At 43.4% G+C, this 17,799-nt stretch overlaps 1 protein-coding gene across 1 annotated transcript in view; it reads right to left on the reverse strand.

Moving 5' to 3' along the window:
- The window catches only part of LOC135533735 (collagen alpha-1(XIV) chain-like), a gene marked incomplete at its 5' end in the record, with an annotated part of 55,454 nt that overhangs the window by 16,437 nt on the left and 21,218 nt on the right, over nt 1-17,799 (reverse strand). The window contains 3 exons of the mRNA XM_064960997.1: nt 6,554-6,718; nt 9,095-9,214; nt 11,042-11,197. Coding sequence (XP_064817069.1) covers nt 6,554-6,718; nt 9,095-9,214; nt 11,042-11,197 — 441 coding nt within the window. The remainder of the gene's footprint in view (nt 1-6,553; nt 6,719-9,094; nt 9,215-11,041; nt 11,198-17,799) is intronic.

Genomic DNA, 17,799 nt, shown 5'->3' on the forward strand with positions numbered 1-17,799 from the left:
TCACTAACTGTGTCCAACCGACAGCATCAAAACAACTAACTGTGTCCAACCGACAGCATCAAAACAACTAACTGTGTCCTACCGACAGCATCAAAACAACTAACTGTGTCCTACCGACAGCATCAAAACAACTAACTGTGTCCTACCGACAGCATCAAAACAACTAACTGTGTCCAACCGACAGCATCAAAACAACTAACTGTGTCCAACCGACAGCATCAAAACAACTAACTGTGTCCTACCGACAGCATCAAAACAACTAACTGTGTCCTACCGACAGCATCAAAACAACTGTGTCCAATCGACAGCATCAAAGCAACTAACTGTGTCCTACCGACAGCATCAAAACAACTGTGTCCAACCGACAGCATCAAAACAACTAACTGTGTCCTACCGACAGCATCAAAACAACTGTGTCCAACCGACAGCATCAAAACAACTGTGTCCAATCGACAGCATCAAAGCAACTAACTGTGTCCTACCGACAGCATCAAAAGAACTGTGTCCAACCGACAGCATCAAAACAACTAACTGTGTCCTACCGACAGCATCAAAACAACTAACTGTGTCCAACCGACAGCATCAAAACAACTGTGTCCAATCGACAGCATCTCCTATGTTGAACATAATAAACGGCTCTCTATCCACCGGATGTGTACCAAACTCACTAAAAGTGGCAGTAATAAAGCCTCTCTTGAAAAAGCCAAACCTTGACCCAGAAAATATAAAAAACTATCGGCCTATATCGAATCTTCCATTCCTCTCAAAAATCTTAGAAAAGGCTGTTGCTCAGCAACTCACTGCCTTCCTGAAGACAAACAATGTATATGAAATGCTTCAGTCTGGTTTTAGACCCCATCATAGCACTGAGACGGCACTTGTGAAGGTGGTAAATGACATTTTAATGGCATCGGACCGAGGCTCTGCATCTGTCCTCGTGCTCCTAGACCTTAGTGCTGCTTTTGATACCATCGATCACCACATTCTTTTGGAGAGATTGGAAACCCAAATTGGTCTACACGGTCAAGTTCTGGCCTGGTTTAGATCTTATCTGTCGGAAAGATATCAGTTTGTCTCTGTGGATGGTTTGTCCTCTGACAAATCAACTGTAAATTTCGGTGTTCCTCAAGGTTCCGTTTTAGGACCGCTGTTGTTTTCACTATATATTTTACCTCTTGGGGATGTTATTCGAAAACATAATGTTAACTTTCACTGCTATGCGGATGATACACAGCTGTACATTTCAATGAAACATGGTGAAGCCCCAAAATTGCCCTCGCTAGAAGCATGTGTTTCAGACATAAGGAAGTGGATGGCAGCAAACTTTCTACTTTTAAACTCGGATAAAACAGAGATGCTTGTTCTAGGTCCCAAGAAACAAAGAGATCTTCTGTTGAATCTGACAATTAATCTTAATGGTTGTACAGTCATCTCAAATAAAACTGTGAAGGACCTCGGCGTTACTCTGGACCCTGATCTCTCTTTTGAAGAACATATCAAGACCATTTCAAGGACAGCTTTTTTCCATCTACGTAACATTGCAAAAATCAGAAACTTTCTGTCCAAAAATGATGCAGAAAAATTAATCCATGCTTTTGTCACTTCTAGGTTAGACTACTGCAATGCTCTACTTTCCGGCTACCCGGATAAAGCACTAAATAAACTTCAGTTAGTGCTAAATACGGCTGCTAGAATCCTGACTAGAACCAAAAAATTTGATCATATTACTCCAGTGCTAGCCTCCCTACACTGGCTTCCTGTCAAAGCAAGGGCTGATTTCAAGGTTTTACTGCTAACCTACAAAGCATTGCATGGGCTTGCTCCTACCTATCTCTCTGATTTGGTCCTGCCGTACATACCTACACGTACGCTACGGTCACAAGACGCAGGCCTCCTAATTGTCCCTAGAATTTCTAAGCAAACAGCTGGAGGCAGGGCTTTCTCCTATAGAGCTCCATTTTTATGGAACGGTCTGCCTACCCATGTCAGAGACGCAAACTCGGTCTCAACCTTTAAGTCTTTACTGAAGACTCATCTCTTCAGTGGGTCATATGATTGAGTGTAGTCTGGCCCAGGAGTGGGAAGGTGAACGGAAAGGCTCTGGAGCAACGAACCACCCTTGCTGTCTCTGCCTGGCCGGTTCCCCTCTTTCCACTGGGATTCTCTGCCTCTAACCCTATTACAGGGGCTGAGTCACTGGCTTGCTGGGGCTCTCTCATGCCGTCCCTGAGGGGGTGCGTCACCTGAGTGGGTTGATTCACTGATGTGGTCATCCTGTCTGGGTTGGCGCCCCCCCCCCCTTGGGTTGTGCCGTGGCGGAGATCTTTGCGGGCTATACTCAGCTTTGTCTCAGGATGGTAAGTTGGTGGTTGAAGATATCCCTCCAGTGGTGTGGGGGCTGTGCTTTGGCATAGTGGGTGGGGTTATATCCTTCCTGTTTGGCCCTGTCCGGGGGTGTCCTCGGGTGGGGCCACAGTGTCTCCTGACCCCTCCTGTCTCAGCCTTCAGTATTTATGCTGCAGTAGTTTATGTGTCGGGGGGCTGGGGTCAGTTTGTTATATCTGGAGTACTTCTCCTGTCCAATTCGGTGTCCTGTGTGAATCTAAGTGTGCGTTCTCTAATTCTCTCCTTCTCTCTCTCGGAGGACCTGAGCCCTAGGACCATGCCCCAGGACTACCTGACATGATGACTCCTTGCTGTCCCCAGTCCACCTGGCCGTGCTGCTGCTCCAGTTTCAACTGAACCGCGGCCCTAGGACCATGCCCCAGGACTACTTGACATGATGACTCCTTGCTGTCCCCAGTCCACCTGGCCGTGCTGCTGCTCCAGTTTCAACTGTTCTGCCTTATTATTATTCGACCATGCTGGTCATTTATGAACATTTGAACATCTTGGCCATGTTCTGTTATAATCTCTACCCGGCACAGCCAGAAGAGGACTGGCCACCCCACATAGCCTGGTTCCTCTCTAGGTTTCTTCCTAGGTTTTGGCTTTTCTAGGGAGTTTTTCCTAGCCACCGTGCTTCTACACCTGCATTGCTTGCTGTTTGGGGTTTTAGGCTGGGTTTCTGTACAGCACTTTGAGATATCAGCTGATGTACGAAGGGCTATATAAATAAATTTGATTTGATTTTGATTTGATCAAAGCAACTAACTGTGTCCTACCGACAGCATCAAAACAACTGTGTCCAACCGACAGCATCAAAACAACTGTGTCCAACCGACAGCATCAAACCAACTAACTGTGTCCTACCGACAGCACCAAAACAACTAACTGTGTCCAACCGACAGCATCAAACCAACTAACTGTGTCCTACCGACAGCATCAAAACAACTAACTGTGTCCTACCGACAGCACCAAAACAACTAACTGTGTCCTACCGACAGCACCAAAACAACTAACTGTGTCCAACCGACAGCATCAAAATATATATTATATATCCCATTTAGCAGACGCTTTTGTCCAAAGCGACTTACAAGTCGGCTGGGGCCACTACTTTTACATATGGGTGGCCCCAGTGGGAAACGAACCCACGACGCTTGGCGTTGCAAGCGCCATGCTCTACCGACTGAGCCACACAAGACTCTCCAACCGACAGCATCAAAACAACTAACTGTGTCCTACCGACAGCATCAAAACAACTAACTGTGTCCAACCGACAGCATCAAAACAACTAACTGTGTCCTACCGACAGCATCAAAACAACTGTGTCCAACCGACAGCACCAAAACAACTAACTGTGTCCTACCGACAGCACCAAAACAACTAACTGTGTCCTACCGACAGCATCAAAACAACTAACTGTGTCCAACTGACAGCATCAAAACAACTAACTGTGTCCTACCGACAGCATCAAAACAACCAACTGTGTCCTACCGACAGCATCAAAACAACTAACTGTGTCCAACCGACAGCATCAAAACAACTAACTGTGTCCAACCGACAGCATCAGAATCACTAACTGTGTCCAACCGACAGCATCAAAACAACTAACTGTGTCCAACCGACAGCATCAAAATCACTAACTGTGTCCTACCGACAGCATCAAAACAACTAACTGTGTCCTACCGACAGCATCAAAACAACTAACTGTGTCCTACCGACAGCATCAAAACAACTAACTGTGTCCAACCGACAGCATCAAAATCACTAACTGTGTCCAACCGACAGCATCAAAACAACTAACTGTGTCCAACCGGCAGCATCAAAATCACTAACTGTGTCCTACCGACAGCATCAAAACAACTAACTGTGTCCTACCGACAGCATCAAAACAACTAACTGTGTCCAACCGACAGCATCAAAACAACTAACTGTGTCCAACCGACAGCATCAAAACAACTAACTGTGTCCTACCGACAGCATCAAAACAACTAACTGTGTCCTACCGACAGCATCAAAACAACTAACTGTGTCCAACCGACAGCATCAAAATCACTAACTGTGTCCAACCGACAGCATCAAAACAACTAACTGTGTCCTACCGACAGCATCAAAACAACTAACTGTGTCCTACCGACAGCATCAAAACAACTGTGTCCTACCGACAGCATCAAACCAACTAACTGTGTCCTACCGACAGCATCAAAACAACTAACTGTGTCCAACCGACAGCATCAAAACAACTAACTGTGTCCAACCGACAGCATCAAAACAACTAACTGTGTCCTACCGACAGCATCAAAACAACTAACTGTGTCAAACCGACAGCATCAAAACAACTAACTGTGTCCTACCGACAGCATCAAAACAACTAACTGTGTCCAACCGACAGCATCAAAACCACTAACTGTGTCCTACCGACAGCATCAAAACCACTAACTGTGTCCTACCGACAGCATCAAAACAAATAACTGTGTCCTACCGACAGCATCAAAACAACTAACTGTGTCCTACCGACAGCATCAAAACAACTAACTGTGTCCAACCGACAGCATCAAAACAACTAACTGTGTCCAACCGACAGCATCAAAACAACTAACTGTGTCCAACCAACAGCATCAACACCACTAACTGTGTCCAACCGACAGCATCAAAACAACTAACTGTGTCCTACCGACAGCATCAAAACAACTAACTGTGTCCAACCGACAGCATCAAAACAACTAACTGTGTCCAACCGACAGCATCAAAACAACTAACTGTGTCCAACCGACAGCATCAACACCACTAACTGTGTCCAACCGACAGCATCAAAACAACTAACTGTGTCCAACCGACAGCATCAAAACAACTAACTGTGTCCAACCGACAGCATCAAAATCACTAACTGTGTCCTACCGACAGCATCAAAACAACGAACTGTGTCCTACCGACAGCATCAAAACCACTAACTGTGTCCAACCGACAGCATCAAGTCTCACAGCATGAATATACTGTGCCTTCGGAAAGTATTCAGACCCCTTGACTTTTCCCCCAAAATGTTACGTTACATCGTTATTGTAAAATGTATTATATAAAATAAATCCTCACCAATCTACACCCAATATCCCATAATGACAAAGCGAAAACATGTTTTTAGATATTTTTGCAAATAAAAATGTAAAATGTATAAAAAAAATACCTGATTTATATAAGTATTCAGACCCTTTGCTATGGAACGTGAAATTGAGCTCAGGTGCCTCCTGTTTCCATTGAACATCCTTGAGATGTTTCTACAACTTGATTGGAGTCCACCTGTGGAAAATTCAATTGATTGGACATGATGTGGAAAGGCACAGACCTGTCTATATAAGATCCCACAGTTGACAGTGAATGTCAGAGTAAAAACCAACCCATGAGGTCAAAAGATTTGTCCGTAGAGCTCCAAGACAGGATTGTGTCGAGGCACAGATCTGGGGAAAGGTACCAAAACATTTCTGCAGCATTGAAGGTCTCCAGGAACACAGTGGCCTCCATCATTCTTTAATGGAAGAGATTTGGAACCACCAAGACTCATCCTAGATCTGGCCGCCCAGCCAAACTGAGCAATAGGGGGAGAAGGGCCTTGGTCAGGGAGTAACCAAGAACCCTATGGTCATGCAGGCAGAGCTCTAGAGTTCCTCTGTGGAGATGGGAGAACCTTCCAGCAGGTTGTCGTGTAAAAGGCACATGACGGCCTGCTTGGAGTTTGCCAAAAGGCACCTAAAGATTCTCAGACCATGAGAAACAAGATTATTTGGTCTGATGAACTCTTTGGCTTGAATGCCAAGCTCGTCAGCATTGCGGCAAAGATGAACAGAGCAAAGTACAGAGGGATCCTTGATGAAAACCTGCTCCAGAGCGCTCAGGACGTCAGACTGGGGCGGAGGTTCACCTTCCAGCAGGACAACGACCCTAAGCACACAGCCAAGACGATGCAGGAGCGGCTTCGCAACAAGTCTCCGAGTGTCCTTGAGTGGCTCAGCCAGAGCCATCTCTGGAGAAACCTGAAAATACTTCAACAAAGTACCTGAGCAAAAGGGTCTGAATACTTATGTAAATGTCTTATTGCAGTTGTATTTCACTGTAGTTCTCCTAAAGACACCATCATGTGTTCATACTACAGTAAGGACAACAAGGCCTTGAGTCCTACCAATGGCGAAGAGTTCGATGCCAGCGTCCCTCAGGCTCTGGGCAGGGGGGATCACGTCATCCTGGGACTTCCCGTCTGTGATTAGGATACCGACTTTGGGGACGTCGCTCCTGGAGCCTGACTCGGGCTTGAAGCTGTTCTCCAGGATATAGGTCAGGGCCAGGCCTGCAGAGATACACAGAAATACACTGAGTGGACAAAACATTAGGAACACCTGCTCTCTCCATAACATAGACTGACCCGGTGAATCCAGGTGAAAGATGTGATGCCTTATTGATGTCACTTTGTTAAATCCACTTCAATCAGTGTAGATGAAGGGGAGGAGACAGGTTAAATAATTATTTTTAAGCCTTGAGACAATTGTGACATGGATTGTGTGTGTGTCATTCAGAGGGTGAAAGGGCAAGACAAAATATTAAGTCGCTTTGAACGGGGAGTGGTAGAAGGTGCCAGGAGCGTCAAGAACTTCAGCGCTGCTTGGTTTTTCACACGCAACAGTTTTCTGTGTGTATCAAGAAGAATGGTCCACCACCCAAAGGACATTAAGGGCAACTTGACACAACTGTGGGAAGCATTGGAGTCAACATGGGCCAGCATCCCTGTGGAACGCTTTCAACACCTTGTAGAGTCCGTGCCCTGATGAACTGAGGCTGTTCTGAGGGTGAAAGGGGGTGCAACTCAATATTAGGAAGGTGTTCCTAATGTTTTGTACCCTCAGTGAACCCAGATACACACAGATATATAGAGTTACGCAGTTCAGTTACACAGCTACACAGTTACACAGATAGACAGAGACAGTTACACAGCTAGACAGATAGACAGGTAGACAGATAGACAGCTACACAGCTAGACAGCTAGACAGATAGACAGCTAGACAGCTACACAACTACACATATAGACAACTACACATATAGACAGCTAGACAGATAGACAGCTACACAGCTACACATATAGACAGCTAGACAGATAGACAGCTACACAACTACACATATAGACAACTACACATATAGACAGATAGACAGCTACACAGCTACACATATAGACAGATAGACAGCTACACAGATAGACAGCTATATAGCTACACAGATAGACAGCTATATAGCTACACAGATAGACAGCAACACAGATAGACAGCTATACAGATAGACAGCTATACAGCTACACAAATAGACAGCTTGACAGATAGACAGCTACACAGATAGACAACTACACATATAGACAGATAGACAGCTACACAGCTACACATATAGACAGATAGACAGCTACACAGATAGACAGCTATACAGCTACACAGATAGACAGCTATATAGCTACACAGATAGACAGCAACACAGATAGACAGCTATACAGATAGACAGCTATACAGCTACACAAATAGACAGCTTGACAGATAGACAGCTACACAGATAGACAGCTATACAGCTACACAGATAGACAGCTACACAGATAGACAGCTATACAGCTACACAGATAGACAGCTACACAGATACACAGCTACACAGATAGACAGCTACACAGATACACAGCTACACAGATACACAGCTACACAGATAGACAGCTACACAGATAGACAGCTACACAGATAGACAGCTACACAGATACACAGATACACAGATACACAGATACACAGATACACAGATAGACAGATACACAGATACACATATAGACAGATACACATATACACATATAGACAGATACACATATACACAGATAGACAGATACACAGATACACATATAGACAGATACACATATACACAGATACACATATAGACAGATACACATATACACAGATACACATAGACAGATACACATATACACAGATACACATATAGACAGATACACATATAGACAGCTACACATCTTTACAGATAGACAGCTATACAGCTACACAGATAGACAGCTATACAGCTACACAGATAGACAGCTATACAGAAAGACAGCTATACAGATAGAGAGCTATACAGCTACACAGATACACAGCTACACAGATAGACAGCTATACAGAAAGACAGCTATACAGATAGAGAGCTATACAGCTACACAGATACACAGCTACACAGATAGACAGACAGATAGAAAACTAGACAGCTAGACAGACAGATAGACAGACAGTTCCCTGATGAAGGCTCCACTGAAGTCATATAGACTTCCCTCACTAGGCTGCCCTGGGGCGGCAGAGTAGTCTAGTGGTTAGAGTGTTGGACTAGTAACTGGAAGGTTGCAAGTTCAAATCCCTGAGCTGACAAGGTACAAATCTGTCGTTCTGCCCCTGAACAGGCAGTTAACCCACTGTTCCTAGGCCGTCATTGAAAATAAGAATTTGTTCTTAACTGACTTGCCTAGTTAAATAAAGGTATAAATAAAACTAACTCTGGTTACCCTTAACAAAATGCTTTACATTCATGCAAAAATCTATAAACAGATTTCAATACGTCTGTTTATTAAGCATGGCTAAACGTCCCCCTCTGGGCTAAATCTACTGTGACCTTTCCATAGCTGTCATTAGGGATGCAGTCAGAGGGAGCTGCTGGTGAATTGTACCTGTCAGTGTGTTGCCTCCCTTATAGGGCAGGTTCTTCACAGCATCCAGGACTGCATCTTTAGTGGTGAAGGCATTCAGATGCCACTCTATCCTGGGGTCCCCACTGTACTGGGCCAGACCTGGGAGGGAATACAGCACAATACAATAATATAGATTTCATTTATAGGATAAGGACTGCAAAAGGGAATATACTTCACACCTGCATTTGACCAGGCTAATGAACCCTGTGACAGTACAGTAAGGCTATTGAACCCTGTGACAGGACAGTAAGGCTATTGAACCCTGCGACAGTACAGTAAGGCTATTGAACCCTGTGACAGGACAGTAAGGCTATTGAACCCTGCGACAGTACAGTAAGGCTATTGAACCCTGTGACAGGACAGTAAGGCTATTGAACCCTGTGACAGTACAGTACAGTAAGGCTATTGAACCCTGTGACAGTACAGTAAGGCTATTGAACCCTGTGACAGTACAGTAAGGCTAATGAACCCTGTGACAGGACAGTAAGGCTATTGAACCCTGTGACAGTACAGTACAGTAAGGCTATTGAACCCTGTGACAGTACAGTAAGGCTATTGAACCCTGTGACAGTACAGTAAGGCTAATGAACCCTGTGACAGGACAGTAAGGCTATTGAACCCTGTGACAGTACAGTAAGGCTAATGAACCCTGTGACAGTACAGTAAGGCTAATGAACCCTGTGACAGGACAGTAAGGCTATTGAACCCTGTGACAGTACAGTACAGTAAGGCTATTGAACCCTGTGACAGTACAGTACAGTAAGGCTATTGAACCCTGTGACAGTACAGTAAGGCGAATGACCCCTGTGAAAGTACAGTAAGACGAATGAACCCTGTGAAAGTACAGTAAGGCTATTGAACCCTGTGACAGTACAGTAAGGCTATTGAACCCTGTGACAGTACAGTAAGGCTATTGAACCCTGTGACAGTACAGTACAGTAAGGCTATTGAACCCTGTGATAGTACAGTACAGTAAGGCTATTGAACCCTGTGACAAGACAGTAAGGCTATTGAACCCTGTGACAGTACAGTAAGGCTATTGAACCCTGTGACAGGACAGTACAGTAAGGCTATTGAACCCTGTGACAGGACAGTACAGTAAGGCTATTGAACCCTGTGACAGGACAGTACAGTAAGGCTATTGAACCCTGTGACAGGACAGTACAGTAAGACTATTGAACCCTGTGACAGTACAGTACAGTAAGGCTATTGAACCCTGTGACAGTACAGTAAGGCTATTGAACCCTGTGACAGTACAGCACAGTAAGGCTATTGAACCCTGTGACAGATGCTAATGCTTACCTATCCTGGTCAATAACAGACAGTGATGCTAATGCTTACCTATCCTGGTCAATAACAGACAGTGATGCTAATGCTTACCTATCCTGGTCAATAACAGACAGTGATGCTAATGCTTACCTATCCTGGTAAATAACAGACAGTGATGCTAATGCTTACCTATCCTGGTCAATAACAGACAGTGATGCTCATGCTTACCTATCCTGGTCAATAACAGACAGCGATGCTAATGCTTACCTATCCTGGTCAATAACAGACAGTGATGCTAATGCTTATCTATCCTGGTCAATAACAGACAGTGATGCTAATGCTTACCTATCCTGGTCAATAACAGACAGTGATGCTAATGCTTAGCTATCCTGGTCAATAACAGACAGTGATGCTAATGCTTACCTATCCTGGTCAATAACAGACAGTGATGCTACTGCTTACCTATCCTGGTCAATAACAGACAGTGATGCTACTGCTTACCTATCCTGGTCAATAACAGACAGTGATGCTAATGCTTACCTATCCTGGTCAATAACAGACAGTGATGCTAATGCTTACCTATCCTGGTCAATAACAGACAGTGATGCTAATGCTTACCTATCCTGGTCAATAACAGACAGTGATGCTAATGCTTACCTATCCTGGTCTGGTCGATCCCGACGCTGAAAGCGCTGACCAGGTTCTCCAGGAACATGCGGACCAAGCGGAAGTTGAGCCTCCCGATGCTCCAGGATCCATCCACCAGGATCACTATGTCAGCTATGGCCTGAGTCGTACAGACAAAAGGATCCGCTGGAAAGAGGGTAAGACGGGAGAACACGGGTCACTATGTCAGCTATGGCCTGAGTCGTACAGACAAAAGGATCCGCTGGAAAGAGGGTAAGACGGGAGAACACGGGTCACTATGTCAGCTATGGCCTGAGTCGTACAGACAAACAGCTCCACTGCAGGACAACCAGACAGCGGGAGAAAATAACATCAGAAAACAATATGCCAAAGAATGTAGATAAGTAGAGTCACAGTCCAATGAATGACAACGTGAATATCGTGAGACTTTTGGTGTGCAGATTTGGTCCAAGACAACAACATAAATGCAAAATGCACTTCAAAATACAAAAGAAACGAAAGGAACCTTTCCAGATGGTCATTTTCAAGGTCAGTTTTTATTGAACATTCAAAACTATAGAACAGAGAGAAACGACATCGCACAGCAGACGCACCATGTGAAGGACAGAGACAGCAAGCAGTCTGTTTGTAACACTAATGCTGTTGCTGTACCATCCCAGATACAGTGGTGTTTCTTAACATCACTTTGTCTTTGAGAAGGAAGAACCAGAAAAACGTGGTAGAAGAGACTCGACCACGGTGGGATGCTGTCCAGACCAGGCAGACTTCAGCTTAGAGTGCCTGGGAAAATGACCTCTCTAGAAGCCAACTCTGGGAGAGATAAGAGTTTTAGTTGTTAAACACACACACACATACACACACACACACACACACACTCCAACACACTGGGCTAATGGAAGGATTCCACAACAGTCAGTAAATCAGGTTTAGGGAGGACTGTAATGTATTGTAATGTAGTGTATTGTCATGTATTGCATTGTATTGTATTGTATTGTAATGTATTGCATTGTATTGTATTGTAATGTATTGTAATGTAATGTAATGTAGTGTATTGGATGGTATTGTATGGTAATGTAATGTCTTGTATGGTAATGTAGTGAATTGCATGGTATTGCATGGTATTGTATTGTATGGTAATGTAATGTAGTGTATGGTAATGTAGTGTATTGCATGGTATTGTATTGTATGGTAATGTAATGTCTTGTAATGTAGTGTATGGTAATGTAGTGAATTGCATGGTATTGTATGGTAATGTAGTGTATTGCATGGTATTGTATGGTAATGTAGTGTATTGCATGGTATTGTATGGTAATGTAATGTATTGTATGGTAATGTAGTGAATTCCATGGTATTGTATTGCATGGTATTGTATTGTAATGTAATGTATTGTATGGTAATGTAGTGTATTGCATGGTATTGTATGGTAATGTAATTATGGTAATGTAATTGCATTGTATAGTAATGCATTGTATTGTATGGTAATGTGTTGTATTGTATGGTAATGTAATGTATGGTAATGTAATTGTAATGTAATGTATTGTATTGTATGGCAATGTAATGTATGGTAATGTATTGTATTATATTGTATGGTAATGTAATGTATGGTAATGTCATTGTTTTGTAATGTATTGTATTGTATGGCAATGTAATGTATTGTATGGTAATGTATTGTATTGTATGGTAATGTATTGTATTGGGGCAGTGCAGACAGTGGGGCTTTATTACCAGTGAAGTGATAGAAGTGATGGATGTTCTGTGAAGTTCAAACATCTTCCAGACATCAAACAATCAACTCTGGAGGAATTATAAAACAAGTACATTCAAATAATGGACTTTTGTCATTTGTAATAGTAATGAATTATCTAAAGATTCATTTATTGATGTTCGTCCTCTGAGGATTACCTTGCTGGCTCAGGTTTGTTTAAATTTGCCTTCGATTCTCTGAATAATCAAAGGAGAGGAGGGAAGGGGAGGGGAGGGGAGAGGAGAGGAGAGGAGAGGAGAGGAGAGGAGAGGAGAGGAGAGGAGAGGAGAGGAGAGGAGAGGAGAGGAGAGGAGAGGAGAGGAGAGGAGAGGAGAGGAGAGGAGAGGAGAGAGTTGTTATGGGAGCTTCTTCTTTTATTTACCTCAGCAGAACAAACACCACCACCCACTGTGTTGAGAGTTGTCTGTCGTCTCTGCCTGCCTGCCTGCCTGCCTCCCTCCACCTCTTCCTACAGTCACCACATCAAAGGAACCCCCCGGTTAAAGTGAAACACTCTAGAGGACATTGAGTAGTGAGTAAAGACCCGCAGGGTACAAGCTAAACTACAACCGTGGTTGTCATGAGTCCCCATCACCATGACACAGCAGAATCCCAATGTCAAAGCTGAGGTATGGGAGACTCCTACATGTCCTCATTTCAGGGATCCTGAAGAAAAGCCACTTAAGTTAAGTCAGAAGTTTACCCTCAGTTTTCTGCCCTGGATGGCCGGCTGGCTCTCAGTTGAAAGCCTCAGTGTGTGGACCCTGTTTGAGCTGCACATGAAAGAGCAAAGCAGCTGATGGCTTCAGTTTATCACTGCTCCCAGCAGCACGGTCCCAGACTACACATCAAACCCAGCAGGCTGGGCCGGGCTGGACCGACAGCCCGACAGCCTACACATCAAACACAGCAGACTGGGCCGGGCTGGGCTGGACCGACAGACAGACAGACAGACAGACAGACAGACAGACAGACAGACAGACTGCACATCAAACACAGCAGACTGGGCTGGGCTGGGCTGAACAGACAGACAGACAGACAGACAGACAGACAGACAGACAGACAGACAGACTACACATCAAACACAGCAGACTGGGCCAGGCTGGGCTGGACCGACCAACAGACAGACAGGAGTCCTCAATGGGACACATTCCATCTGATCGGGCCAAGACTGCTGCTGAGAGACGCACGGTGAATGTTTAGCCTGTGGCTCTGTGGCTGACCTAACGGCAAGAGGAGAGCTGACTAACTACAGCCCCCCCCCGTTAGGTCCCGTTCTACAGTAATAATAATAGCCTGTAAAGTAATTATCAACCCATTACACAACATTCATACAAAGGTTATTTGATGTCAAGTTTAACCAAAACCAAATGGAGCCTAGTCATTAGAGAGGTGGGGCTGAGGCACATAAGCTCCACCATAAAAACAAAATACTAATACAAAGACAACTGATGTAATATTTTTGCTGCCAAATTGGAGTGGAATCTGAGATCATGCTACAGGCGTGTGGCTTCTCGTGTCAACGCTGGAATATTCATATGTAGAGTTGTGAGGGATTGACCCGCAGGTGTCCATATCATAGTTTCACTGAGCTATGTCACAACACAACTCAATAAGACAATAACACACCTCAATAAGACAATAACACACCTCAATAAGACAATAACACAACTCAATAAGACAATAACACAACTCAATAAGACAATAACACAACTCAATAAGGCAATAACACAACTCAATAAGACAATAACACAACTCAATAAGACAATAACACAACTCAATAAGACAATAACACACCTCAATAAGACAATAACACACCTCAATAAGACAATAACACACCTCAATAAGACAATAACACACCTCAATAAGACAATAACACAACTCAATAAGACAATAACACAACTCAATAAGACAATAACACAACTCAATAAGACAATAACACAACTCAATAAGACAATAACACAACTCAATAAGACAATAACACAACTCAATAAGACAATAACACACCTCAATAAGACAATAACACACCTCAATAAGACAATAACACAACTCAATAAGACAATAACACAACTCAATAAGACAATAACACAACTCAATAAGACAATAACACAACTCAATAAGACAATAACACACCTCAATAAGACAATAACACACCTCAATAAGACAATAACACACCTCAATAAGACAATAACACAACTCAATAAGACAATAACACACCTCAATAAGACAATAACACAACTCAATAAGACAATAACACAACTCAATAAGACAATAACACAACTCAATAAGACAATAACACAACTCTCCACAATAAGACAATAACACAACTCTCCACACCCCCACAATAAGACAATAACAACTCTCCACACCCCCACAATAAGACAATAACACAACTCTCCACACCCCCACAATAAGACAATAACACAACTCTCCACACCTCCACAATAAGACAATAACACAACTCTCCACACCCCCACAATAAGACAATAACACAACTCAATAAGACAATAACACAACTCTACACACACCCACAATAAGACAATAACACAACTCTCCACACCACCACAATAAGTCAATAACACAACTCTCCACACCCCCACAATAAGACAATAACACAACTCTCCACACCCCCACAAACAGGTCCAGACAAATATAATTTTTTCCTAAAAGAAAGACTGGAGACGATGACTTAACTTACTGTCTATTCCATTTGATTTGGCAATGTAAACATATGTTCCCCATGTCATTAAAGCCCTTTGAATTTAATTGAATTGAGAGAGAGAGAGAGAGAGAGAGAGAGAGAGAGAGAGAGAGCGAGAGATAGACAGAGAGAGAAAGACAGAGACAGAGTGAGACAGAGACAGAGACAGAGACCGAGAGAGAGAGAGAGAGAGAGAGAAGATTTGTGACCTGTTGCCACGAGAAAAGGGCAACCAGTGAAGAACAAACACCATTGTAAATACAACCCATATTTATGCTTATTTATTTTATCTTGTGTCCTTTAACCATTTGTACATTGTTAAAACACTGTATATATATATATATATATATATATATATATATATATATATATATATATATATATATATATATATATATATATATAATATGACATTTGTAATGTCTTTATTGTTTTGAAACTTCTGTATGTGTAATGTTTACTGTTCATTTTTATTGTTTATTTCACTTTATATATTCACTTTATATATTATCTACCTCACTTGCTTTGCCAATGTCAATAAAGCCCTTGAATTGAATTGAATTGAGAGAGAGATCCTCTTTAGATCATTTTATAACAGCAGCTTTCTCCTTCATACCAGAACCACAGATGTTTTCCTGACCTGGCTGAATAAATAAATACCACATATACTGTGTTTATGTGTATGTATCTGTGTGTTTACGTGTGTGTATTTGTGTGTGTGTCTGTGCTTGCGTGTGTGTGCTTGCGTGCGTGTGTGTGTGTCTGTGCTTGCGTGTGTGTGTGTGTGTGTGTGTGAGAGAGATACTATGTCAGTGACATCAGCTCAGCAACAGGCCCCCACTGCCAATCAATGCAGTGTCTGAAGAAAGGCTGTCTTTGTCAGGCAGAGAAAGCATACTTAATCGGTCAATTTAATCCAAACAAAATGCCCAGGCAGACAATATGACATAGTCCAGACACTTGACTTTCAGACCATGTCAGACCAAGTGAAATAAACAATAAAAATCTCTCTCTCTCTCTCTCTCTCTCTCTCTCTCTCTCTCTCTCTCTCTCTCTCTCTCTCTCTCTCTCTCTCTCTCTCTCTCTCTCTCTCTCTCTCTCTCTCTCTCTCTCTCTCTCTCTCTCTCTCTCTCTCTCTCTCTCTCTCTCTCTCTCTCTCTCTCTCTCTCTCTCTCTCTCTCTCTCTCTCTCTCTCTCAAGACTATTCAATTCAATGGTATGGTGGTTGAGACAAACAGAAAATATATAACTGTGTGAAAGTGATAATGAATCTGTGTTGGCGGTAGCTCTCACGTGGAACACAAAGCCCTCTCACATCCTGATCCTGGCAGAGATTACACACAGACACCAATCTAGTCACTTCAGACTTTGCAATTTTTCGCTTGGTGACAAATGCTTGTGAGCCCAGTCCGTCAGTGTGAGGGGGCCTGAAGCCGCCCACGACCAGATTCTTGCAGAGTCTTTTGACTCAGTGTAATTGAAAACAGACTGATTACTCTCTGTCTGTCTCTCTCTTTCTTACTCCATCTATTTATCTCTCTTTCTTACTCCCTCTCTCTCTCTCTCACTCTCTCTCTCTCTCACTCTCTCACTCTCTCACTCTCTCACTCTCTCTCTCTCTCACTCTCTCACTCTCTCTCTCACTCTCTCTCTCACTCTCTCTCTCACTCTCTCTCTCACTCTCTCTGTCACTCACTCTCTCTCTCACTCTCTCTCTCTCACTCTCTCTCCCTCTCTCTCTCTCTCACTCTCTCTCTCTCTCACTCTCTCACTCTCTCACTCTCTCACTCTCTCTCTCTCTACTCTCTCTCACTCTCTCTCACTCTCTCTCTCACTCTCTCTCTCACTCTCTCTCTCACTCTCTCTGTCACTCACTCTCTCTCTCACTCTCTCTCTCACTCTCTCTCTCTCTCTCTCTCTCTCACTCTCTCTCATCATGCTTTTCCCAGGGTCAAAAAGACACTGACTGACGACTCACTCCTCTCAGTTGAAAGTAGGTCTCAGTCTCTGCCCTCCTGGAAAACCCATCAACTGTTCTATCTTATAGCTCTACCCTGGCAATGCAATCCACCGTTTCTTCTTTCCCTACAGGTGGAGGATCTTCATTTCAGACAGTTTGCTACAGCACAACCAGAAAACAGGAACATTCTCAGCAACAAAAGAGTGATCAAATGAAGATCCTACTGTACATTTGTAGATGCTAAATGATTGTTAAACCCCGGAGAATTCATCGATAGCACGTTTTCTCTGAGAGAGGAGGGACCCCACTACTTTTAGGGCATTCCACTGTGAGGATACGTCCCAAATGCCACCCTATTCCCT

Source organism: Oncorhynchus masou, unplaced genomic scaffold (genome assembly GCF_036934945.1).
Source record: "Oncorhynchus masou masou isolate Uvic2021 unplaced genomic scaffold, UVic_Omas_1.1 unplaced_scaffold_2634, whole genome shotgun sequence".
NCBI classification, from domain to species: domain Eukaryota; kingdom Metazoa; phylum Chordata; class Actinopteri; order Salmoniformes; family Salmonidae; genus Oncorhynchus; species Oncorhynchus masou.